The sequence below is a fragment of the Nuphar pumila genome, chromosome 14 (assembly GCF_984573655.1).
Source record: "Nuphar pumila chromosome 14, dmNupPumi1.hap1.1, whole genome shotgun sequence".
NCBI lineage: Eukaryota > Viridiplantae > Streptophyta > Magnoliopsida > Nymphaeales > Nymphaeaceae > Nuphar > Nuphar pumila.
This window is the reverse complement of record NC_143262.1, coordinates 24,442,579-24,469,847: the sequence shown is the minus strand read 5'-3', so window position 1 is coordinate 24,469,847 and position 27,269 is coordinate 24,442,579. Positions and strand designations below refer to the sequence as shown.

At 41.2% G+C, this 27,269-nt stretch overlaps 1 protein-coding gene across 2 annotated transcripts in view; it reads right to left on the bottom strand.

The window, feature by feature from the left end:
- LOC149816645 (uncharacterized) overlaps positions 1–27,269 on the bottom strand; it is a 72,759-nt gene that overhangs the window by 18,601 nt on the left and 26,889 nt on the right. Inside the window, exons 2-4 of one of the 2 annotated variants that reach the window (XM_089987553.1) lie at positions 25,465–26,523; positions 23,016–23,883; positions 2,102–2,209 (exon numbers count right to left, since the gene is read on the bottom strand). In XM_089987553.1, coding sequence (XP_089843679.1) covers positions 2,196–2,209; positions 23,016–23,883; positions 25,465–26,433 — 1,851 coding nt within the window. In that variant the 5' untranslated portion in view covers positions 26,434–26,523 and the 3' untranslated portion in view covers positions 2,102–2,195. Of the gene's footprint in view, positions 1–2,101; positions 2,210–23,015; positions 23,884–25,464; positions 26,524–27,269 lie in introns of those variants that run through there. The other variant, XM_089987552.1, reaches the window with a different exon arrangement.

Genomic DNA, 27,269 nt, shown 5'->3' with positions numbered 1-27,269 from the left:
CAACATTATTATTGTTTTGACGAAAATTTTGGTCGATTGGTAGCTCACCTATTAAATCGGAGTCAACCTTTACGTTTCTCATTTCGAAGTCATCGAAATCGACTATCTACACGCCCAAATTGACTTTGATTTGAGTGTTTTATCATCAACTAAAGTTCATGCCTAATTATAGGTCGAAAATCAACGTTTTTCAGCGTCAACTAATTTTTCTTGTCGATCCGTTCATGTATGATTAAATATATGACCACCACGATGATCTACATTTTGAGGGCTATCGAATTGACTATTTAAACCAAGGTTTTAAAACCCGTGACTCGGGACTCGACTCGTTCTTTATTGACTCGTGACTCGGCGGGTCAACTCGGTGACTCGGACCGGGTTTTGTTAACTTTTGATTTTAAAAGAAAAACAATTTATAATTTGTCTCAAACCATGTTTTTCAGTAAACAAGAGATCCTTGGGTTGTGTAAAGGCATGTAATCACTGAAACTGGGAGAGAGATGTGACTCTTTCTTAGGTTGCTTTTGAACTGATAACAATTGGCATCAACTGAATTAGCTTGTTTTTTGCTTGTATTACTTCTTGGGTTTGTCATTTTCTAGTTAAACCATTCATAGAGAGCAGTAGCATTGAAAAATGAATAGGCTGATCTCTCCCAGACTATCTCACAGGAATATTCCCAACTTACCAGTTACCCTTGTGTCATGCCCCCTTATACAGTATTCTTAATGAAAAATTGAACAACAATGGCATGCCATGTGTCCTTTTTGTTGTCCATGTGACCATATATAAATGTACATCCTTGACAAATGAACAAAGGTCATTAAAAGCAACTAATGTTGTAGCAAAAAACTCTAGGATATCCTGCTAAATAGCCTTCAAATTTCTTTTTTAGACAAAGGACTACGGAGTAAGTTGAAGAATAACTATGGTGTCAGTTGAAAAGTATGAAATTAAGTGGCATGACAAAAATTCTCGAAAGAGATGCAGCATGTAAATATTATAGTTGATTATGCTATGATAGTGATACTTAGTACCTGTTACGAAGTTAACACACACACACAGGGAAGATCCAAGAGCACACATACCACAAATCCAATGAGCACATCAGTCCACCAAATCAGCCAACACAAGGACCACTAAGGACACACTCACAAGAGACCCTAAGGGTCTGTCTGATTGCTTGTCCAAGATTGGACAGACCCTTAGAACATAACAGACAAAACATATGTTCTGTCTGTAACAACCGTACTTCGTCCCATATTTGTTTAACTCAAATAAAAAATCAAATTTCAAACATCTCAGAACTCGCCCGAGTCAGGCCGAGTCAGGCCCGAGTCAAGGCCGAGTCAAGCCCGAGTTTGCCTTGCCGGGTTGACTTGTTGGAGGGTCGAGCCGAGTCAGTCGAGTCAACGAGTTGACTCGGCGAGTTTTAAAACTATGATTTAAACATCAAATTATGTTGAGTCTTTGGGTATGTAGGCCTCCTGAAAGGTTACTATGTCACTAGAACTCAAGATAGGTTAAGAAGTCCCTACCCTTCTTTTTTAGCTTAATTAGTTTTGAAATCTAATGAGTTAGGACTCATAATCTATTTACTTGTTTTATTAATAAAATAAATTAATAGAGATTAACATCTTATATTAGAGATATAATTCTTACCTAAGTCCATCTATAAATATAGGTCTGAATGAGCAGGATTGATAAGGTTAATTCTCTCTTCCTCTTCCATTCTCATTAGAGTTCTCTAATCTCTCTCAACCATCTTCTTCTTCTCAGAAAGCTTTTTCGGCAGCCATTGAAGTCGCTCCAAGGTGCTAAGACAAAAAACAAAGGTGTTGGTACATCCGAGAACACGTTTTAGGTAGGATTTATCCTACTCATACATAGATCAGATGCAAACGTGTAACGACCCTAACTCATACCCGTGAAAAAGTGATAATTTAAAAAAAAAAAAAAACAAGTGCGAAAACATTCCCAGAAACTCGGGGCCCTTACAGTTAAACACAACTACCACCACAAGGGATCTTATACTCATCTTTCAAACCATACCAAACCCATTATTAAAATGCATAGTCTGATACATAAGCAAATAAAATGTAAATAAAGTGAAAAGAATAGTCACGCTATCCAAAAGAATTTGCCAAGCAGTCATGTAGTCTCTTCGTGACTCCTCTCAAAAGCAAGTCGCCTCACTAAGCATCAGAAGCTGCGAAAAATAAAAAAGTAGAGGTGTCAGAATCCAAAGAATTCTGTGTATTAATCTCTCTAATGAAATAAATAAGATTCATACAATATTTTAAACTGATGCAATTATAACAAATTCATAACTAAATATTCATGTAATAAGGAACAATTATTAAGCACGAGGAACAATTTAATAAACAATTGAGACCACAACTTAAGCAATAAAGACATTTAACACGCATTAGAGAACAAACATCATGCATTCACCAATATATCACAATTAAGGGAACAAGTAAATATACATGAGTTAATGCATAACAGGAATATGCATGATTTATATGCAATGCATGAATAAATTATTATCTTTTATCAGAGTTTTCTTTTCATATGCATGTCCCTATTAAATGCACACAATTTAAGTTTTTTTTTTTAATTATCGTTACTCGCGGATACACTAAACGGGTAAAATCCCTGAGGTCAAGTTAGGTTTCCAGGGTAGTTTAGCACACAATTTGTATTTTATTACTGGGTTTCAAACTTAGCCCCCGACCGAAACAGTCTTCGAAACATTAGACATTCAAATCTAATGTCGGAGACACCAGAGACATACAAATCCACAAGTGTCACTTTCTTGTTATACCAAAATAATAATTGTATCTACATACCACCCCCAGGCAAAGTGACAGATTCTCCCTAAAACCGTAGCCAGGAGAAGAACCTCAATATTGGGTTCAGGGGTAACAACACACACAAAGTTTTAGTATCCTCACGGTTCCCCAAAACCGCAATGTCCAAGATTCTTGTACTACAGAAGGGACGTCAAGGAAACATAGATTACACTGTTCTTTTAATTTCTTTTATCTTGTTATTAATTCATCTTCTTTAAATTGCAATTCAACATGCAGAATTAATAACACAAGCTCGCAAATCAACATGCGCAACTCTTCAGCCTGTGGCAATAGAGAACAGTGCAATAAGAACAATAATATGATATTTGATTTTTGCAATGCATAGAACAATTAAAACAAAAAGCAATGCATGCTCAAGGCTCACACAACCCATTATGATCTATTTTGATCATCGATGCATTCATACGCAAAAATCATAACTATCATACCACTATGCATTCTTTTTTAAATACTTCTCAATGCATATTCATATATGCCAATTTAGATATGTGCATGAAATAACAATATTCATATACATATACATGAGGTCACACATTCATGTCAAATACATGCTTTCATTCAGTTCACATATTCATGTCAAATGCATGCTTTCATTCATGTCTCATATTAATTAAATATGTGAACACTCATGCAATCATTTACCTGCGAAACATATTCATTTCATATATGCACATGCACATGAAAACAAATATGTCATAATACTTTATTCAACATAATATATCAAGTCTAAACATGTGAACTTTTCATTCTTTTGCATGCATAAGGTTAAATCTAATCTAAATAACAAATTCTGAAAATTAACATGCATAACCGAATTTTGTTCTAGATTTGCATAATCACGTAGAATGAGCATAGACTGAGCCACAAATACAATCTGAATGTATTTTGCACATGTAATCAAACATTCTGTTCGAAAGAAGATGCTTTTTCAAACACATGATAACTTTATGTATATGTTTTTTTTTCTCAAAACCTACCCAACCGAGCCCACTCGGCTGGGCCTAGCATGCTCGACAGGCCTGGCAGACCAGGCCAACTGAACTCGGTTCAGCTGGGCCTAATAGGCCTGTCAGCGTGTGGCCAGGCCTGGCCAGTTGAGCCGAGCTCAGCTCAGCTGGACTGCTGACCAGACTGCACTAAAAACTTTTTAACAAAATATTTATCGTCTTTTTTTTTATGAATGCAATCACAAACCATTGTACATAGGTATACATTGAAACAGCATGGTTCACATAAATGAGAAATCAATATACCCAACTGCCTCACAATGACATGAAATGATAGTCATTTCTATACACAGTTTCAGATCATATTAGGGCAGATTAATACAACATGAATGATATATATATCACACTAAAAAGAAATAGTAGTGATCTATACACGGTTTTCAAATCATATTTGAACTAATTGGGTACATGGCATGAATGGTTTATTAAATCATGAAATCACAATTCCAAAAACAAAACTCTCGAACAATAATTAGATCTACAGCATCTCACCATCCTTGAAACAGAATTTCCACATAGCTAATAACATTGCTGCCTATCTCAAGAAATATGCATAAGACAATGTATAACATCCCATACTCTTTGAAACAGATTTTTCAAGTATCAATTAATATTGTTGCCGGTCTCAAGCAACACGCATAAGGCAGAGAATTTACATTTTTAGGCTCGCAATGTCATCGATCACACCACATCAAGGTGGATCGATGCACTGCTGATGGCACTCAACATAACCCCATATGCTGGTCTGTCATCTATGACCATAGCATATGAACGTTTCATGACAATATAGAATCGACATATGCTGCATATAATATTTTTCTAAAAACATATCAAATAGTGAGTCATGGTAAATGCGTGTTCATCTCTCTCTCTCTCTCTCTCTCTCTCTCTCTCTCTCTCTCTCTCTATATATATATATATATATATATATATATATATATATATTTGAATCATAACCAATATACCCTATGGCTCAGCAACACATTATGATATATTTAGATTTATGTATGTATATTTAGATCATACCCAAAGTACAGTTTTTTTTTGTAGGCACACTGCCAAACCCAGCCAATCGGTTGGCTGGGTCTGGACTGAACCCGATTCAGTCCAGCCGGGTGGCTGGCCTGGCAGGGTTTACCAGGCCTGCACCAGCCCAACCGAGTGGCTGGGCCTGGCAGGGACTGCCAGACCTGCACCAGCCGAGCCACTCAACAGCAGCAATAAAAAAAGAAATGGGGTCTTTGTCAAGTACATGAAGGTTAAAAAAAAATATTCAGGTGTTCAAGTGTAAGCACATTCAAACTCAAACATGCATACACAGATTCACCATCATGCACCATGAGTATGTTGATTTTTGCATTCAAACTTTCATATAAATCCAAAAGGATAAATTGGCATGAAACACACAACAATACATGATGTTTTAACATGAACAATGATCAAAACCGAATTTCAGTTTTTAACATAACCATAAGCATACACAAAAAATGCAGATCGCAATACTTTTCTTGTTGAAAACTTTACAACACTAAATCTGGACCAGATCTGCGCATGTTGAATACATGGCAGATCGGTCGACCTCCATGGATTCTACGGCACATTAAATATATACATAGATATAAAAACATATATATGTATATACTTGTACGTATTTATATTTCAAAAATAGATTTCGAAAAGGAGGAAAACATTAATTTTCACCATGAATCTTAGAGTAAATATTCAGATTTACTCTTTTCCTATGAGATCTCGCTAAAATCTTGCATGAAATTCGAATCCATGCGCTTTTTCTCATTTAAAACAAGAGAAAGACCCGTACCTTAATCGTAGATCGCAAGGAAACAAAGAAATAATGGATTTGATGGTGAAAACGATGAATGATTGGAGAAGAAGCTCCCTTCTTCTTCCTCTTTCTCTCTTTCTCACTCTTGCTTTCTTTTTCTCTTTTTTTCCTTCTCTTTCTCTTTCTTATTTTTTTTATCTATTTATAGAGCTCTAGATGGGCTGGAGAAGAGAGTGCAGCCCCAGCTAGAACTCTCTTCTCTCTTGGAGTTTCAAAAATTTCGAAACTCTCCAACTTGACTTTTTCAAAGTTTTATTTCAGTTAGAACTCCATGTTTCTTAAACCTTCTTATATGCTTCTAGGTGTGTTTAAGAGCTCTACTAAGAGTCCTAAATACTCTAAAAAAAATCTTGGAATTAATTAAAATTAATTAACTAATTAATTAATTAATAATAAATAAATACCTAGAAGCTTTCAAAAATTATATTATTGAACTAGAACACTTCTAAAGTGATTTTATATGGGTTTAAGGGCTCTACTTAGAGTCCTAAACAATTGTCAAATTAAATTTTCGGAATTACATTAAATTAATTAAGTATTTATTTATTTATTTATTATTAAATAATAAATAAATTTCCAGAAGCTTTCAAAAATTACCAAATTAACTTGGGAGACTTCTTAACATTAATTAACTCCAATTTAAAGGTTTTTAATGAATTTAAAGTTGAAAAAATCATTGGCATGGATTTAGATTTTGATCCGGATCCAAGATCCAAATCTATCTCAAAAATCCAAATGAGACTTAAGTTGGATCCAATCCAAATTAATATGGGTCTTGGATAGAGTCTAAATCCATATTAATTTAGATCAAATCCATCAAATCTGATCCGATCCAAAGCCAGATCTAAACCGACAAACTGCTTAATTTTTGAAAAAATGCAATTTTCGGGCTAACCGTAGCTCAAATCAAGGAAAATAAAATATCGTTACGCTCAAAATTTCGAGAAGCATTCAATGATATATAACCCAAATTTCGTTTTCGAAATTCGCTCGAAAGTAACCCGAATTTTTTTTTAAAATTCGCTAAAAATAACCCGAATTTTGCTCGAATTTAAAGATAAAAAATAAAACTTTTTATCACGTTTTGATTGGCTTGTTTAGGCCTTGACAATGAGACCTGGGCCAAGCCGAGACTCCAAAGCATCGGCCTAAAATAGAGAATCAAACGATTTTTCTTCTATACTTAGCCAAATTTTTGAAAATCTCAAATTTAACTAAGGGTGAAAATACACGATATTACAAAACGCATAAACCGTGCGACTTGCTCATTCTACTGGCTGATCCATAGTGGATCAGATCTGGAATATGTTTGAAAAAGTTTTTAAAAGTGGTTTTTATTCAATAACATGTTTTGAAATGGATTTACAAAATTGTTTTTGGTAAATCTATGCCCGGATGACTAAACCAGAAAATCGGGTAATGCGAAACGCAAACTTTCGTGTTCCTATGTAATTTTAGATGATTATATTTTTGTTTTCAGCATGATTGGATGTATATTTGCTTTTCTGCATGTGTTTACAATATGAATCATGTTTATGCAAATTTATTTCATGTGTTTTCGCATGCTAGCATCTTAAACTAGTTATTCTTTGCAAAAATCATGATTTATTTTGATAGTTTAGATTCTAAAGCATGTGTTATGATCATATGATGTCTCTTTATGACTGTAGATGATGTTTAGATATTGTCTATGTGTTGATGCATGATTTAAAATAAATATTTTATGTTTATGCTTGAGTTTTCTTGTTTTTATCATGATTTATATTGTATTTTTCATGTTGTCTTGGTTTTCTTGACAGATTCATTACGGTAAAATAAATATAGTTCTCAAATCACATCACCAACGCCAAACCCTTTTATGAAGACTTTTCAGACGGTCTCCATACATCTGGAAGGTGTCTCAGAAAAAAATTAGGCCTCAATGGTAGTACGAAAGTGAAGGTTATAACTGCTGCAACCCAAGACAAAAATTCTGCCATGGGTGCAGAGTGAGTTTTGCAGAAAATCTAATAAATCAATGGTTTTGAGTTTATGTCTGATTTTTGGATATGTTATGAATATCATATGAATTGATCTAAGAAAAATAAAATAAGTTTTATTTTATGTGAATCTTGAAGTCTGACAAGTTATGTAAAAATCAAGATTCGACAAAAATTTGGATTTAGAACTGTCTCAGACAGGGTCTGATCTAAAAAATTTAGAAAATTCATATGATAGAATTTTTTTGTAAACTCGTATGATTTTGAAAGATAAGTTTGGCTATCATCAGAAAATTTGGGAAGATGAAACCCTTCTCGGATTGAGTCTGGTAACAGCTTCTTTGTGATGAAAGATTTGAGTAGGTTCTGTCAGAACCAGAGTTACCGAAAGCGTCTAGGTAAGTGGGGAAGCGCGCTTCGAAAGCATGAAACATCACGCTTCCGAAATGCGCAGGGAAGCACCATTTTTTAATGGGAAGTGCGCTTCTCTTTAATGGGACGCGCTTCCCATCACGCTTCCCCCTCGCTTCCCCCTGCGCTTCCCCCATTTTTTCATTTTTTTGTATTTTTTATTTATTTATTTTTCACTTCCCCCTCGCTTCTTAGGTCGCTTCCGAGACGATTCCCGATTCGCTCCTAAGTGGTCTCACGCTTTCCGCTTTCTAAAACTTTGTAAGTGCCTCACTTTTCGCTCTCGCTTCCTCATCTGGCAACCATGGTCAAAATAAAAAAACAGTCTCTGGTCCGTGAATTTCTACGAGCAAACGAAATTGTTTTTTTGAGATCTATCACTTAGATTTGAAAGCTAATACATTTTCTTGTATGACTGTGAATTTTTATGGAAATATATATGTTCGATTAGATAGCCTGACAGAACCCACACAAATTCAGACTTTATACAGTTCTTGATTTTGGATAATATCTTGACTTGTGAACTTATTTTGCTAAAATCGTATGTTTGCTTGTTGAAGCATGATCATGATTGTATGGGTACGCAACCTTTATCTATGTATGTGGGTATATGATATGAGACGTAAATCATGTATATTTTGATATGAATTGTTTCATGAATATGTTGTATGCAAGCATGTTGATTGTTTGTGTAACGCCCCAAAATTTCGACTTGTGATTTCGAAAATCTTATCGAAAAACCTTTCAAAGATTTAAATTTTTAACTTTTAAAAACGACAGCGGAAGACATTTATAAAGAAACACAAGTCAACAATCCTGGGTACGTTAGCTGAAAAACCATCATTCACATGTACAACCACTTAAAGGAATTGAAGAAATAAGGCAATAGATTAAAAATCTGCAGTTTATTACAAAATGAGCATTTTGTTCCAAAGTTCAATAAATCTAAAGAAAACTCCAAAAAGACTAGAGCCAAGCCGTCAGCAGAAAGAAAATAAATCTTGATTCATATTGCACCACGCCATCGGCCGCCAGTGAAGTCCTACTCCTCACCTGCCCATGAAATGGGTCAGTTTCATAACAAACTAGTAGGTGCACGAACAGATAAGTATAATGAAAATAAAACAGGACATTCATGAGATAAGCAGTTATGATATTTAAGCAATCAATACAATTGTAATCTATTCTAACAAGTGTAATATGTGCAAGGAGTTGTTAGTTGAAGCATTTCAAGCAGTGTAAGTCTCAATCATCTACAACTATTCATTAAGATATTCTTTAAGTTCTGATATTAACTGGCCTGTGGGTACGCACAGACGCGAAACGTAGAAACAGCCGAGACCGATCCAGGGGTTTATTATGTCAGGTGTTTTTATTAACCCGGATGGCTGACTGAGTCCGCTCCTAAGGGGACGGTCAGTGACCAAGAGAGTAAATCCCCAAAGGCATTTGTGGCCCATGGATGCATCCAACTTTTGCAGAAGTACCTAGGAGTTACTACCTAGGATAATTTATGGTAATCCCAATTCCCCTAACTCCGATGACTGGGGAAGCCGAGTCTTTTGCCCGTGGGGTCGTTGTTAACAACCTGTCCATCGGAGTTTTTGTACCATCCATCCTCTTCCTTGATGAACCGTGAAGGTCGAATGGGTACGATGGGGGTTTCTTAACCGCCGCCCCATCCTACATGCTCTGGTCTATTAGACCCACTCGAGCATCTTGCCTGTGAAGGCGAGGTCACCATTTATGTGATCTAAGCATTTTGCTAAATGCCTGCATCGAGGTTGCTACAACCTCATCATCCAACCATCGTAACCCACATGGGACGTACTTGTCCAAAAGTACGATTGTACCTTCCTAGAGGTACAACTACGATGAGAGGGCAACATAATGTTTTATGATTCTTTTAGTTCATACATGACATGTATTGCTCTTTAAGCAAATGGGCCTGTGGAGGCCGGTATTATCTCATGGATATCAACAAGGAGTTGTTTAATCACTTCGAGGTACTCAATGACCTCCCGTACTATTTGTATCATACTTGTCTTCAGGTCTAATTACGAAAGTAAATTTGTGGGTTCTCGATAGATAACCCATCACAAGGTTTTATAAATGTCTGTATTATACTTGGCATGCTCGAATACTAAGAACCAAGAAGTCGCATACAAGATTCATCAGGCAATAACCAATAAGGCATCTATAGTAACTTAAAACAGTGAGCAAGGCGAAAATACAGTAATACGGTCTTTCTAGCAATGAGTCTACTCGTAGAGCTCACAATAAGCATGTAATTTCAAAAGAATACGGATGCAGAAACACAACACAGACAATCACCAATTAGGAAATTCTACGAGTGAGAATGCATGCCAAATAAACTACTCTATCACAGAATCCTTATAATTTTATTTCATTCATACAAACCCTTCGTGCGACTTTCCCCTGCCTCGGGATGTCGTGCAGTTGGGTGCGTCTACGCGTGTAGATGATACGAGGCTCAGGCCACAGAGCCAGAGCGGGGTTCGATGCAAAGTCTGCAAAAGTGTGAGAATTCAGCGCTACTCTATTTATCATGCGGAGAAATAGAAAACCGGCCTGTCGATCGGAAAAGAGAGAGGCAGCAAGGGTGTGACCCTGCTGGCCGAAAAGAGACAAGCGACAGGTGACAAGCCCATGCCTGCCGACAATAGCGGGGCGACAGGGGATGAGCCCCTGTCGAAAACAGCGTGGCGGCAGGGGGCCAGCCCCTGCCGACAGCAACGACGCGATAGGGGTCCAGCTCCTGCCGACAGCAACGAAGCAGCAAGGGCTGAGCCCCTGCCGACAACAACGAAGCAGCAGGGGCTGAGCCCCTGCCGACAACCACCAAGTGGCAGGGGCTGAGCCCCTGTCGACAGCACCGAAGTGGCAGGGGTCCAGCCCCTTCCGACAGCACGAGACGGCAGGGGGGCCAGCCCCTGCCGATGACCACGAAGTGGCAGAGAATGAGCCCCCGCCGACTGTAACGAAGTGGCAGGGGCTGAGCCCCTGCCGACAGCATCGAGATGGCAGGGGGGCAGCCCCTGCCGAAAGCACAGTACGGCAGAGGGGCCAGCCCCTGCCGACAGCCACGAAGTGGCAGAGGCTGAGCCCCTGCCGACAGCACAAAGTGGCAACGGCTGAGCCCCTGCCGACAGCACAAGACGGCAGGGGGGCAGCCCCTGCCGACGGCCACGAAGTGGCAGGGGGGGCTGCCCCTGCCGAAAGCACCAGACGGCAGGGGTGCCAGCCCCTGCCGATGACCACGAGACGGCAGGGGCGGGGCCCGTGCCGACAGCACGAAGGTGGCAGCAAAAAGAGGGGTGTCGCAGGGGCCATAGGTCCCCTACCGGCACTCCGGCGAATCCGAGAGGGCGAAGGGAAGGACAGGGGCCCCGTAGGCCACCTGTCAGGCCCCCGATGGGCACAGGGGGTGGTGGGAGGCCGCGGCAGGGGCTGTGAGCCGCCTGTCGGCCTCCCGGCGAGGTGACAGAGAGGGGGTGAGGAAGAGAAGAGGGAGGAGAAGAGGGAGGACGACGTACCTAGGAGGCGGTGGCCGGCGTCGGCGGCGTGCGCAGCGAGGGAGGAGACTGGCGCGATGGGGGGCGAGGGCTGCGAGAGGGAGACGTGACTCCCCTCGCCCTCCAACGTCTCTCTTAAAGGCACAGGGGGCAACGAATGGGGAAACCTTCGATGGGTTTCCCTTATTCGCCCGATATCAAAAAGGAGGAGGTGCGGCGCTCGGGAATGCTCGGGTTACTTAAAACCGTAATGAAGAAGGGGCCCGGGTCGGGTCCGGACCCGACTCGGGTCCAAAAAAATTTTTTTTTTTTAAATGGGGGTTTTACATCCTACCCCCCTTAAAAGAATTTCTTCCACGAAATAATTATTGCCTTCAAGAATCACATTACAGGTCAGGATATTTTTCCCTGATATCGCTCTCAGATTCCCAAGTACATTCGTCAATTCCATGATGTTGCCACTAAACCTTTACAAAGGAAACGGTCTTTGATCTTAGCACTTGGTCGCAACGGTCGACGATCTCCACTGGTCTTTCTTCGAATGTCAAGTCCCTTCTAATGTCCACGTCATCATAATGAATGATGTGCGATGGATCGTGAACGTATTTCCTCAACATGGATACGTGAAAAACATTATGGATCTGGGCTTACTAAGGAGGTAACACCACACGATAAGCTGCTTCTCCAATCCGTTCCAGGATTTCGAACGGTCCAACGTATCTAGGACTTAGCTTCCCCTTTTTCCCGAATCGAAATACGCTCTTTGTCGGAGATACCTTAATAAAAACCATCTCGCCAATATCGAAGGTAAGCTCTCTTCGGCGTCTATCTGCATAGCTTTTCTGCTGACTCTGAGCGGTACGGAGTCGTTCTCGAATCATCTGCACTTGTTGAGTATAGTGTTGCAAAACTATAGGTGCCTCCAATCTTCGTTCGCCAACCTCGTCCCAGTAAACAGGTGATCGACATGGCCTCCCATACAAAGCTTCGTATGGGGCCATCCCGATGCTCGCATGATAGCTGTTGTTATACGCGAATTCTACCAGACTGATGTGGGAATTCCACTCTCCCTTCCAGTCCATCATACAGGCTCGAAGCATGTCTTCCAAGGTCTGAATCGTACGTTCCGACTGCCCGTCAGTCTGAGGGTGAAACGCAGTGCTGAACTTCAATTTTGTGCCCAACGCCAACTGAAGTTGCCCCCAAAACCTTGAAGTGAATCTAGGATCACGATCAGAGATAATCGAGATTGGAACACCGTGCAATCTCACAATCTCTCTAACATAGAGATCAGCAAGACTATCCAACGATTGGTTGAGACGGATAGGTAGGAAGTGAGCAGACTTGGTGAGTCTATCGACGATCACCCAAATCGCGTCATGCTTCCTCCGCGTCCTCGGTAGACCGACTATGAAGTCCATGGTGACATCTTCCCACTTCTATAGAGGGATCTCTATCTACTGCATGACCCCACCGGGTCTCTGGTGCTCGATCTTGATTTGCTGACACGTTAAACACTTCGAGACATACTCAGCCACGTCTCGCTTCATACCGTTCCACCAATAACTGTGTTGTAGGTCCTTGAACATCTTCGTGTCGCCAGGGTGAATGGTGTATCTAGACTTGTGGGTTTCCGCAAGAATTTCATCTCGGAGGACCGGGTCGTCAGGAACCCAAAGGCGCTCCTTCAACCATATACTTTCATCCTCCTTCAGACGAAAAGATGTATCTGCCAATATCGCTTGAGCCTTCAACTTCTCGTAGCATGCATCAGTTTTCTGCCCATTGATGATCCTCGCTAGTAGCTCAGGTTGAGCAACAAGGTGGGATAAGCCGATTGAACCTTGAGTGATTGCGAAAGGTTCCCATGAGGCTAGGTCTTCGACCAACCTCCATCCAGCAAATAAAGCATTAATCGAAACTTTCGGTGCTTTGCGTCTGAGAGCGTCAGCCACGACGTTCGTCTTTCCTGGGTGGTAGGAGAGGGTGAAGTCGTAATCCTTGAGGAATTCAAGCCAACGCCGTTGTGTCATGTTCAATTCTTTCTGCGAAAATAGATACTTAAGGCTCTTATGATCGGTGAATGCTTCAAACTGCTCCTCATACAAGTAATGTCGCCAAATCTTCAGTGTGAACACCACCGCAGCTAACTCTAAATTGTGAGTTGGGTAGTTCTTCTCGTGAATTTTAAGTTGCCGAGAAGCATAAGTGATCAATTTCCCATTCTGCATCAGCACAACCCCTAGGCCTGACCCAAAGGCATCAGTATAAATCACGAATCCGCCTTTACCAGAAGGTAAGGTCAAAATAGGAGCAGGTAAGTTGCTCCTTCAATAACTGAAAACTCGCCTTGCACTTCTCGTCCCATAAGAATTTAGCCTCTTTCTTCAGCAACCTCGTCAGGGGTAACGCAATTTTCGAAAAATCCTGAATGAATCTTCTGTAGTAACCCGCTAGTCCAAGAAAACTTCTGACATCACGTGTGTTCTTTGGTTGCGGCCAACTAAGTACAGCCTCAACCTTTGCAGGGTCCACGGACACTCCTTCCTTAGAAATAATGTGTCCCAAAAACATAACTTCTTCAAGCCAGAATTCGCATTTAGAGAACTTGGCATACAAACGTTCCTTTCGCAGGGACACGGTGATTAGGTGTTCCCGATGTTGTTCTCGACTTTCTGAGTACACCAAGATGTCGTCGATGAATACTATCACGAAGGTATCCAAAAATGGTTTGAACACCCTATTCATCAAGTCCATGAAAGTTGCAGGGGCATTGGTCAGTCCGAACGGCATGACCGTGAATTCGTAATGTCTGTATCTTGTCTGAAAGGCCGTCTTAGGAATATCCTCATTCCTAATTCTGAGTTAATGGTATCCAGACCTAAGATCGATTTTCGAGAAAACCTTAGCCTTCTGCAACTGATCGAACAAGTCTTCGATACGCGGCAAAGGGTACTTGTTTTTTATCGTGGCCTGGTTGAGCATTCGATAGTCGATGCACAAACGCAAGGTCCCGTCCTTCTTCTTCACGAAGAGCACAGAAGCTCCCCAAGAAAAAACGTTGGGGCGAATGAATCCCTGATCCAACAACTCCTGCAACTGCTTCTTCAGCTCCTCAAGCTCAGTCGGCGTCATTCTGTAGGGTGCTTTGGAGATTGGCGTCGTACCTGGTAGCAATTCAATATTGAATTCTACCTCACGAGACGGTGGAAGTCCCGACAGCTCTTTAGGAAAAACGTCGGGATAATCGCGAACAACATCCAGCTCACAGATGGGAATAGGCATTGGATCTGACTGGATAACACTAACCAAAAAGGCAGTGCATCCCTTCAGCAAAAAGTTCTGCGCCTTAAGCGCTGAGATCGTCCGGCTTGCTCGAACAGGTCTGAGAATTCTGAATTCTACTCTCGGAGAGCCTGGAGGTGATAAAACGATCTTGCCATCTCGGCAAAATATCTTGGCATGATACTTGTGCAACGAATTCATGCCTAGGATGACGTCAAATTCTGTCATCTCAAGCAGAATAGCACAAGCAGGCAAGTGCCTCTCTGCCACCACTATGTCCAATTCAGGTATATAAGTGGTGCAAACTGTGTTCTTCCCAACGGGGTTATACACGTCTAAAGCATTATCAAGTGGGTTTACAGTTATGTGCAATTGCTCTACGAATTTTTCTGAAACAAACGAGTGTGTGGCACCACAATCAAAGAGTGCAAAAGTTGCTTGACCAACAACAAGAATGGTACCTTGAACGAGATCCCCTTTCTTCAATTGTTCGACCGTGGCTGCATAAACTCGACCCGGCTCCCTAACACTGCATTGTTGTGCTCGCTGCTGATGATGAGGTGGTCGAGGAGGCTGAGATACGTTGCCGGTTCGCTTGAGGTCATCAACTGCTTTCTTTCGGCAGTCATGAATGAAGTGGTCCATCTTGCCACAGTACAGGCATCCGCCGGTGTCTCGCGGACAAGGTTGTCCTTCGTGAGTCCTCTTGCACCTGGGGCAGTTATCTCCAGACGGTTGCCTGGGCGGTGGATGGCCATGCTGTCGTTGGCGCTTCGCCGGAGGGAACTGCTTCTTCCCTCCCTCAGTCTTCACTGGAAATGGTGGTCGTTGCCCTGGGCCACCGGGATAGGTCTTATTCTGATCACCACATGTCTGGGGTGACTTTTTGGCTTGCACACTTTTTGAACGCTCCCAATCCTCGTTCAGTAAGGTGGCCACCGCTACCGCCGCAGAAAAAGTCGCGGGCATGCTGGTGAGAACCTTATGCCTCAGTCCTTCCTTCAGTCCGCGAATGAACTTCCCAACCCGCTCATGATCATCCTCGAATAGGTGAGGACAGTAGCGCTCCAACCTTTGAAATTTGGTGATATATTCATTCAAACTTAAGCTGCCTTGGCACAGCTCCAGAAATTTCACCTTCTTCTTTTCCCTCGCATGAGGAGGAAAATAGTTTCCGATAAAAGCCCTCCGGAAGGCCTCCCACGGAATTACCTCAGCACCTGGAAACTGAACTTCCCGGGTAGTGTCCCACCATTCGCGAGCGTCGTCCTTCAATCGAAAGGACCCGAACATCGTCTTCTTATCGTCAGGGACGGACAACACTTGGAACACCCGTTTCACCTCTTTAACCCAACTCTCCGCCAAGTCAGGATCAACCTTGCCAGAGAAGGTAGGAGGGTCAAGCTTCAGAAATTTTTCATACGTGGCGGTTGGTGTATTCCCAACAAGAGAACCCGGATCCTGATGGGGGCGACCCTGGTTACGAATCGCCTCAGCCAAGGAGTTGAGGGTATCCATCATGAATCCCCTCTGCTCACGCAACTCATCGGTCATGTTGTGGCTTGAGTTTCCCGCCATCTTTAAAAAGCAACAAAGATTAAGGTCAAAAATACTGAAGACGTACAAGTAGACATAAGTATAGAAGCAAAGGCAAAAACATAGATCTTTATTACGAAAGTCAAATATTTAGAATCCAGTTGTGCTGGTATATAAGCAAAAGTTCTATTCCGTAATTATAAATGAGTTCACAGACTCCAACAAAACTGGGTAAGTGCTACCTCCCTTAGTGACGGCTAGAGTACTTCCTAAGATATTCCCTTCTATTGCCTGTGCGCCTGAATCTGCGCTTAGGGGTGAAGGGAAGTGACTCCCCGTAGGAAGTCTCCTGACCGTAGAGAGGCGTCACCGGAGTATATTCCGGTGAGCCAAGACTATAACGAAGTGGCAGCAGGGGTGTGACCCTGCTGGCCGAAAACAGACAAGCGACAGGGGACAAGCCCATGCCTGCCGACAATAGCGGGGCGACAGAGGATGAGCCCCTGTCGAAAACAGCGTGGCGGTAGGGGGCCAGCCCCTGCCGACAACAACGAGGCGATAGGGGTCCAGCTCCTGCCGACAGCAACGAAGCAGCAGGGGCTGAGCCCCTGCCGACAACAACGAAGCAGCAGGGGCTGAGCCCCTGCCGACAACCACCAAGTGGCAGGGGCAGAGCCCCTACCGACAGCACCGAAGTGGCAAAGGGCCAGCCCCTGCCGACAGCACGAGACGGTAGGGGGGCCAGCCTCTGCCGACGGCCACGAAGTGGCAGGGGCTGATCCCCCGCCGACAATAACGAAGTGGCAGGGGCAGAGCCCCTGCCGACAGAATCGAGATGGCAGCCGAAAGCACAGGACAGCAGGGGGGCCAGCCCCTGCCGACAGCCACGAAGTGGCAGGGGCTGAGCCCCCTGCCGACAGCACGAAGTGGCAGGGGCTCAGCACAGGACGGCAGAGGGGCCAGCCCCTGCCGACGACCACGAAGTGGCAGGGGCTGAGCCCCTGCCGACAACACAAAGTGGCAGGGGCTGAGCCCCTGCCGACAGCACAGGACGGCAGGGGGGCCAGCCCCTGCCGAAAGCACCAGACGGCAGGGGGGCCAGCCCCTGCCGACGGCCACGAGACGGCAGGGGCGGGGCCCGTGCCGACAGCACGAAGGTGGCAGCAAAAAGGGGTGTGTCGCATGGGCCATAGGTCCCCTGCCGGCACTCCGGCGAATCCCAGAGGGCGAAGGGAACGACAGGGGCCCCGTAGGCCACCTGTCAGGCCCCCGATGGGCACAGGGGGTGGTGGGAGGCCGCGACAGGGGCTGTGAGCCGCCTGTCGACCTCCCGGCGAGGTGACAGAGAGGGGGTGAGGAAGAGAAGAGGGAGGACGACGTACCTAGGAGGCGGTGGCCGGCGTCGGCGGCGTGCGCAGCGAAGGAGGAGACTGGCGCGATGGGGGGCGAGGGCTGCGAGAGGGAAGCGTGACTCCCCTCGCCCTCCAACGTCTCTCTTAAAGGCACAGGGGGCAACGAATGGGGAAACCCTCGATGGGTTTCCCTAATTCGCCCGATATCGAAGGGGAGGAGGTGCGGCGCTCGGGAATGCTTGGGTTACTTAAAACCCTAATGAAGAAGGGGCCCGGGTCGGGTCCGGACCCGACCCGGGTCCAAAACATTTTTTTTTTTTTAAATGGGGGTTTTACAGTTTGTGCATGATGACATATGAAACTGCATGTTAAAATATGAGATTTAAGTATGATAATTGGGCCATGAAGTATGCATAGGCATACATGTATAAATTATGTATCTATGACTTGAATGACGTACATAGAAAATACGTAGGATTGAGGTTTAGATATTTCATATTATGAAATACACATGTTTTGAATTATAAGATATAATTGATTTAATTAATTAAATATGTATGCTTCGAGGTTCAATTTATAAATGTATTAAATTTAAATAATATGAAATATGATGTTACATGTGGCTATGTTGCGATGTCAAGGCAAGTGATGATATGATTCTATGCTATGTCACAAAGATTCGGCTAGCAGGGTGTCGTACACGCGTCGACGCGACTCGACGTGGGTTCGGGTTCGGGTGCGGTCAACCCGATCATGGGTGCGTTGACCGCACCCAGGGTCATTTCGATCCATTTTTTTGGATTTTTTTTTTTTAAAAATTGCCCTACGAAATGGGCTGCGGAATTTAAAAAAAAAATCTGCTGACAACTGCTTGATGCTGCTCTTGTTTTATAAAGGGGCACTTGTGTCCACAACATCTCACGAGCTTTGTTGGCATCCCAGATTCCCATGCTATTCCTGCCTCCAAACAATTAATTCACAGCGTTGGAAAACACACTGTTAACTTGGAAATGATGATCCATCTTCCTCAAAAATTAAAACCAAAATTCAAGAGCCTTTTGAAGTCTTTATCTTTCAAGGCTTCAACGATCCAGATCCTTCTTCGTCAAGGATTTTCTCTCTCCATAATAAATGATAATGATGGTGGTAGCCTTGGTGGCTATTAGTATTCACTTTTCTCCTGACGAGATGTTGTAGCCATGTGTAGACCTCTCTTTTCCACATGTCAAATCCAATAAATTTCTTTTAGCTATCATCTGTGTGCAACTATATATAAAATGAAATTTGAAGAACCCTAGGCAGTGGTGTGGCAGTGGAGTCGTGGGCCTCGTAAAGACTCTCTCCAACAAACCACATCAAACCTTTGCTAATATTTTTTTTCGTGAAGACCAGGGAATTTCAGACATGATTGAATCATGACAGTCAGCAGCAGGCTGGGTCGATAACTGGACCCCGACCCGCGCCGGGGGAACCTACGGAATATATATATATATATATATATATATATATATATATATATTACATTTTTGCCCCTGTCGCACCCCCGCACCCGGGTTTTTCGGAAGTGCCGAATCCCCGCACCCGCACCCGCACCCATGTGACATAGATTCTATGTGATGTTGAAATGCCTCATGATCTAAGGTTATGAATGCAAGACATAAAAGTTTAAGCTCAATGATGGAGCTATTGGGTCATAAAACCTTGTTGATATGCTAACATGTGATTACATATTGAATTGTCATATGATTGTAACCTTTGATGTGATGCATATTAAATGTATACCTACTTGTGCCCGAATTGGTGGCTATTGACCCTGTGAGCGGTTAACTATGTTTATGCATGCATAGCAATAGATCCATTGAGGAACTATTCCAAATGAAATATTTGTGAAGGTATGCATGACCAAGATCGGGTGATCTGGTTAGGGCGGTAATCTCTGTGAGGAGGTGCATTGTCCAAGATCAGGTAACCTGCAAATACAGTAAATTCCTGTGAAAAAGTGCATTGTACAAGACCAGGTAATCCGATTAGAGCGGAAACTACATGTGAGGTTATACATTTTCAAGACCAGGTGATCCGAAGTGGAACTTGTTTTCAAGATACGGAGATTTTTTTAAGATAAATAATGAAAATAAATTCTGATATACCAGATTAAGGATGTATATTTGTGATTACCCATGTTGATTATGATATATTGTTTAGTATGAGATACTGCAGAGTAAGAATTGATTCCCTAAGAATTGATTCCCTCGACCACTGTTCAGTCTCTCTCGGTTAAAGACCGCTTTAATGGATGTTTGGTCAGACTCTTCGAATCAATGAGTTAATTAAAATAAATAGCATAATAAACCCCCATTTGATTGTTGAGTCAGGATTAGGTCCTAAGTGTGTACCCTTTAGGAAAGGAAAGAGAAACAATGCATTAGATTAGATTCACAAGTGATTAAATGATTCATTAATTGTTGGCATAAAAGTTTATGCATATCATGTATAGTTTTTAATTCATGTGTTGGCATATATGGATATGTTTTACTGTGATCTTGATTAGTAATAATATGATGAACTAATAATATGAAGCAAGCTCATTACTTGTTGATAAGAATGAATTATTGTGTAATCCTGCATGATTAAATTATTATTGTTGTGATTATTAATTTTGTTGAGTTTATATGTTATGATTTGTTTGTATTGGGAAAGATGTATGCTTTATATATTTGTGTTTTTTTCATGCCTAAGTGTAGAGTGTTTTCCTTCTGGGGTTGTGGCTAATACCCCTACTTATAATATTTCAGATAACAAATAAGTTGGAGGGTGATCAAAGGAGGCTCAGGGTGGCATCAAGAGGGTCACACTCCTTTAGGTTGTTGAATGGACTAGATTAATTTATTTACTTCATTATTTCATTTAGTCCTGTAAACTCAGATATTTGGAAGACTATTATTTGATTTATTGCAATTCAAACGGTGGTTTGATTCAGTTATTTCAGTCTTACTGGTGTGTGTTGTATTTGTAACCCGCCCAAGGCTTGAACCGAACTTAAAAAGAGTTCCCGCTGTTTTCTTGAAAATCGTGTAAAGGGATTTAAAAAAAATCCCTAAAATTTTGGTTTTGAAAATTGGGCCATTACATGAACCTGAAAGAAAAGGATGAAGCTTTGAAGAAAACAATGAAAGGAAAAAAAGAGTTTGAGAAAGAGACAAATATATGAAAAACAATTTAAAAAATTTTTAGGGATTAAAGAAAGGAGATAAGGGCAGGAAAGAAGGAAAAAGATTAAAGGAATAGAAGATGAAGAAAGGGAAAAAGAGGTTGCTGATTTAACAGGGACTCACCTCTTGCTGGCTCTGATACCCTAACAGAAATATACAAGTAAAAGAGAAGACAACAAGAGAAGAAGTTGCAGCCAAAGAAGATGCCCAAGCAGTCCAAGAAAGCTTTTGGGATGTCCTCTAATATATTTATGCATGTATTCATGTTGAAAAAATACAATGTCCCTTAATATACATAAGGAGTCTTTTAACTTGAATGACAGAAATTACACATTTCACGTCTGTTCTTAACAGGCAAATCTGTGAGTTTGGTGAAGAAAAGCAAAAGATACGTGATTTTCTTTTCAAGCCTTGAAATGAGGCATACTAATGAAAAAATATGATCCAATATGGCTGTGTGTGTGTGTAGACATGTGTGTATTTTGTGTGTGTGTATAGAGAGGCATCCAAGAGGACCCCATATCTCCCTAAATCGTCCAATTTAGACTCCTTAACAAGAAAACTACTAATCACATTGAAAATTTGATGTATGTTTAGATACCTTAAAGTCCTCTAAAGAGTTTACCTCTAGCATCCATATTGAAAATTTGATGCATGTTTAGATACCTAGATACCTTAAAGTCCTCTAAAGAGTTTACCTCTAGCATACTAATGAAAAAAGATGATCCAATATGGCTGTGTGTGCATGTAGACATGTGCGTATTTTGTGTGTGTGTACAGAGAGAGGCATCTAAGAGGACCCCATATCTCCCTAAATCGTCCAATTTAGACTCCTTAACAAGAAAACTACTAATCACATTGAAAATTTGATGTATGTTTGGATACCTAGATACCTTAAAGTCCTCTAAAGAGTTTACCCCTAGCATCCAAAGACAGGCAGCTGAATTTTTTAGGGTGCCGGTTTGTCCTTATCTGAGGCATGGAAAGGATCGAGTCCAATCACAAGCTTAATGATGATAGGCCAATCCCCATGGACAACCAAAGAGGCTAGATAAAGCAATTCTAAGATCCTTTTACGCTCAACCTTACTAGCATGAGAATAAAGGATCTTTTACTTGGTCACAATGATTTGATAACTGGTTAGGAAAACACATGCTTCACTTCAAAAATACTCATATGCTCCACCAGCATTTTGCCATTTTATGAAACAAAAAGATATTATTAACGAAAAGAAAAATTAAGAGTCCAATAAGGAACTCAGGTTACACAGTAACACATAGACCTAACAACAAAAGAAGAGGCCTGCAGATGGGCCCTATCCAATTGCGACCAGAAAGCAGCAGTTACATCTCTGATCCCCTGCTGGACACAATGGAGGACTGGTTCCATAGAGGAAGGCTGCTTGCACCATAAAATGCAGCATTTTACTCAATTGCGACATGGCACCAGGCTAACAAATTGCATGTGCTAATCATTATTAAAAAAATAAATTTGAAATCATGATAACCATCGAGAGTTTATTTCATCACCGTTTCTTTGTGATACAATTTTGCAGTTGCACCCATTGGTGTTGTTCATCTATATAGTTCAGACGGTTCACAAAAAGCCTTAGAACTGATTTCATAATCAATGCTGCAGCTGAGGATTACCAGTGAGGCAATCTTCTGTGTACTCTAGATGGAGAATTTGCCAAATCTAATAATGTCAAAGCTCCTGAAACATAAATTTAGCATGATACACACACAAAACGAATAAAGTGTGAGCAAACATTGTTTCCTGGGTTTTAGTTAATCTCACTGTTCAAACAATCCTGTTTAGGACCGATGGAAAGAATATTGATTTCAGATAACATAATATCTACACATAACTAATATAACTGAAAGCATAAGCTTCCTATATTATATCCAGCATACAGAACCTGCAGCAGATGAAAAGATTAACAAAGAACTCGATATAAAAGGATTCTAAACAAAGAGAATACCTTTTCTAGAAGACTTCCTGTATTTAACTTTCAACTTTTCCTCATTATGCCAATCAATGCCCTCGTCACCTGTTTCTCCCCTGCCAATATTCTCTATATCACTTTCACTTGCAGTCTCCCATTCAGAATCATTCCCTTCCTCCCCATAAACATCACCATTATCACCATCACAGTTCACACCTCCATGCTTTATAGCAGCCTCTCTGAACAACCAAGTGGCATGCATCTGCTTCTTGACCAAACGCTCGGCATAATCAGGGACTTTATTTTGTCTGAGTGTGAGGTCCGAATCATTTGACTGAGAGCACTCATTGATGAAAAGAATGGCATCAAGCAAGCTTTCTTTAGCCAAGCCCAACATATCATATGCCTGAGCCCTTCTCCATAGACTTTTGGCATGGCGATTAATAGGATTATGAAGGCAGAGTGCACGTGTAGCATCACTTATGGCTGCCAATGGTTGTTGCATGAGAAGATGGCACTGAGCACGATTACTGTAGAGCACAACTCTCTCCTTTCTAAACTTCATAGGACATGAAGCTAAGGCCTCAGTATACTTGACAGCTGAACCTGCAATGTTACCTGAAGAAAAAAGAGAATTTCCTTCAAGTTTCACAACTAATGCTGCAGCCTGTTTGATGTGAAGATCCTCTTTTGGCATATTCTTCTCCCATTTCATTCTCTGCCGGGAGCTTGCAAGCTCATCAAGTTGCTCCTTTGTGTGGTCGCTTAGAGAGTTCATTACTATGCCATGCAATTGGACACATTCCTGAAGAACATTAACAATAGATTCCCCAAGTTTTTTGTGATCACCTAGAGTAGAGACTTCGGACAAGTCTATGAGAGCAGGTGCAGCCTTATCGATCACCTATGCAAATTGAAAGGAAAAAGAAAAAAAGTTGAAAAACCAAGCTGGTACATATGCATAATAATGGGCAATAATAATAACTGTGAAGTTCACAACAAACACTAATTTTCTGCATTGATCAAGGCAGTGAGTGTGCAGAATAATGGGCAGCGATAACTGTGAATTTGACAATAAACACTAATTTACTGCATTAATTGGATAAATTCAATATTTGACATTATGAAAAAACACGCATAGGAAAACAAATGGACCAAAAATCATGGGAAGAATCACATAATATATTATATTTCTGTTTTTCATTAAGATGTTTATGATTTTTTCTTCCTTTGCCAGTGGGATGATTTTTCTGGGTATAATCAATCTTCTGAAATCAAGATCGAACCTGAAAGAAAAACTCGAATTCAACTTCATCATACAGTTTGTGCCTTGTCAAGCTGTAAGGATGATTTTATGGTACCAAAATAAAGTTTGATGGCATATATGTCAACATAAAGAATTCATGATACTATTTGTAGAAATAATCAACAAAGATGAGTAAGGGAAACAGAAGTAGCAATTCATTCCTGCAACATGTACTTGTTAAATTAATTATCTCCGTACTAATGCATCATTAGTATTCTGAAACTCTTAAATGCCATTTTAATAAACAAGAGTTCTCAACAATTTATACATCATCAAAATTTATACCAAAAGTACACAGAAGATCCACTCTTTCTTGGAAAATTCCTAATTCCTACAAGACCTTTTTATCATTTTATTTTTTGCACAGTTTTTGCAATTTCCATGTTTTAAATTAAAAGCTTTGCCAATTTTCCTCAAGGAAACCCTAGTAGAAAAGTACATCCTAAAATTACAATGTCAAGGAAAACTTCAAAATTAGTTTCCCTATATGGTCACACACACACACACACACACACACACACACACACACACGTGTCACACACAAAAACACAGGCACACACGCACACGGACACACACATACAGATTTGAGGAACCTTGCTAAAACCTCTCATTTGGCATTAAATGAAAAAAGCGAAGAAGCCCAACACACTTTACGAACTAGAAACAACTGGATAAATCATGATAACTAACAGTAAAATATAAATGGTGTGGCCTCATTGCAAAATACATTAGGAATGAACATAACAGTACATAAATATTCAAAAATAGATAAACATGTCAACATTAGATACAAATAAAACAGGGCAAATGTCACTATCATGGAACCAGTTCTGGTAAAGCAAGCGGAAAACAACATTTGAGGAACATTTCAAAAAGACTCCCCTTTCATGCCCTCATTGTGAAAAACATTAGGAAGAAACAGGGCAGTACATAAACATTAAGAAACAGATGATTTGTCAACTTCAGATGAAAATAGAATATGGCTCCTAGAACTGTTTTACCGTATGTGAAAATCAGTTAGTTTTTTATTTTTTGCACTGCATTAACGTATCTCAAGTCCAGAAATAAAACTATCAAATCAATCATCAAGCATACAGCCCACTGTGGAGGAAAGAAAACCCATAAGAGGATTGTATTATGCTAAGGCATACACAAATTAAATATAAGTAGGGGATTTACCTTATGAGAAGTATTTTGATCTTGAAGCAACCACAGAAGGCAATCAATAGCCATATATTGCCAGTCATCCGAAGAGCGAGCAATGTTGCAAAGAGCTTCAATGATTCCAGGGAAATTAGCAACATGTCCCCTACCATGCTTATGGTGACATATTGTTCTTAGTAAACCAATACCAGCAGGTGAATTCTCATTTACTAGTCCTCCCCACATGCCTGGTAGTTTCACAAGAAAATCAGACTTGCAAACAGAAGGGATAAACTCTGGCTTGAAGGCAAAACAGTTAATCAGTTGCAATGACCAGCACTGCAACTGACTAGCCCATTCTTCAGCTTTTCTTGATTCCATTTCTGCTCCACCCATTCCACGTGTCAGCAGATCACAGTGATAACTAAGACGTCTATCCTCAAACTGATAGAAATGTGAATAGACAATTTCAAGTGAACTCATTGCAAGTTGAATGGAGAGTTCAAGAACTTCACCATGACTAGCCACAGCAGGAAAAGTAGAGGCATATGTTGCCAAATGTCCAAGAGCTCGAACTGCCACCCTTTGCTCCACCCAAGTCAACCGTCCTCTTAAAAGCTCCACCAAAGGTGGGATGACCCCTGAGTGCACAGCACGCTCTGCAAATTCTTCCATATTCATTGTGTATGATCCAATAATATGTGCTGCATAGTATGGAATATAGATATTCTGGTCATGGGAAAGCCACCGCCTATTCTTCAAGCCCTTCCATATAAGAGCAGACATGCATTCAAATATTCCCAACTCAATGAACTCGGGATCATTGGGATGTGCCATGGCAGTATTCCAGAGGCCACTGATCGGGAGAACCTGGCCATCATCATCTTGGGAAGGAAGTTCCCTAAAGAACTTCAAAACACTTGCCCTACGCTTACTAGGATTCCCCTCCTTCATAACACAGAAGAAGCATCCAGGATATGGACAGTCAGGAGGAACCAAATCCATTGTTTAAAACCTATTCCAAACAAGTAATTACATAACCAACATTGTTGATTTCAAGAAACACCTGAATAAGGAAAAGACAAATATTCTTTCCTGCATCAGAAAGAAGACAAACCTTAGTAGAATACATTCTAAAGCAACCTGGAAGTTGTAAATAAAAGAATTAACCAACCACAATTGGCATAAATATGTAAAAGAACCATAGTTTCAGCAAGAACGCCATAATAGACATTTACAATAGATGTCATGGCAGTCCATCTTTCACACAACTGCAACCAAGATCTGGATACTAATGGAATAAAATCCTTCAGTACCAGCAACAGAACCATCAGAACTTTATTGCTTGCCTCTGATTAGGTGAGGCTAGGTCCAGGGTGTCAGAAATATCCACCTGCAAGGGTTAGAGATGAGGTAAAGAGAGAAGAGAGGGGTCGGCGGCAATAGGGTTTCCCTCTTATTATTTATAAGTGTTGTACATAGTATGACATTACACAAGAAGTAAAACCAAATTACAAACATGCCACCGCCCACGCATCCCAAGATGGATCCTTGGAATGTGGTGCAGGTCGGATCCATGATCCAAAACTAACAGCCTCCCTCAAGTTGAGTATGGTCTTTGATCATGCTCAACTTGCCTTTGAGTGCCCAAAACTGATGAGTGGATAATCCCTTGGTAAAGATGTCAGCAACTTGCATATCTGACCGAACATATGCAGGTTCAATTTCTTTTTCTTCCACCTTTTGCCTAACAAAATGTTGATCGATCTCGATATGCTTCGTGCGACAATGAAGGATGGGATTGAAGGCAATATTAATAGCACTCTGATTAACGCAAAGAA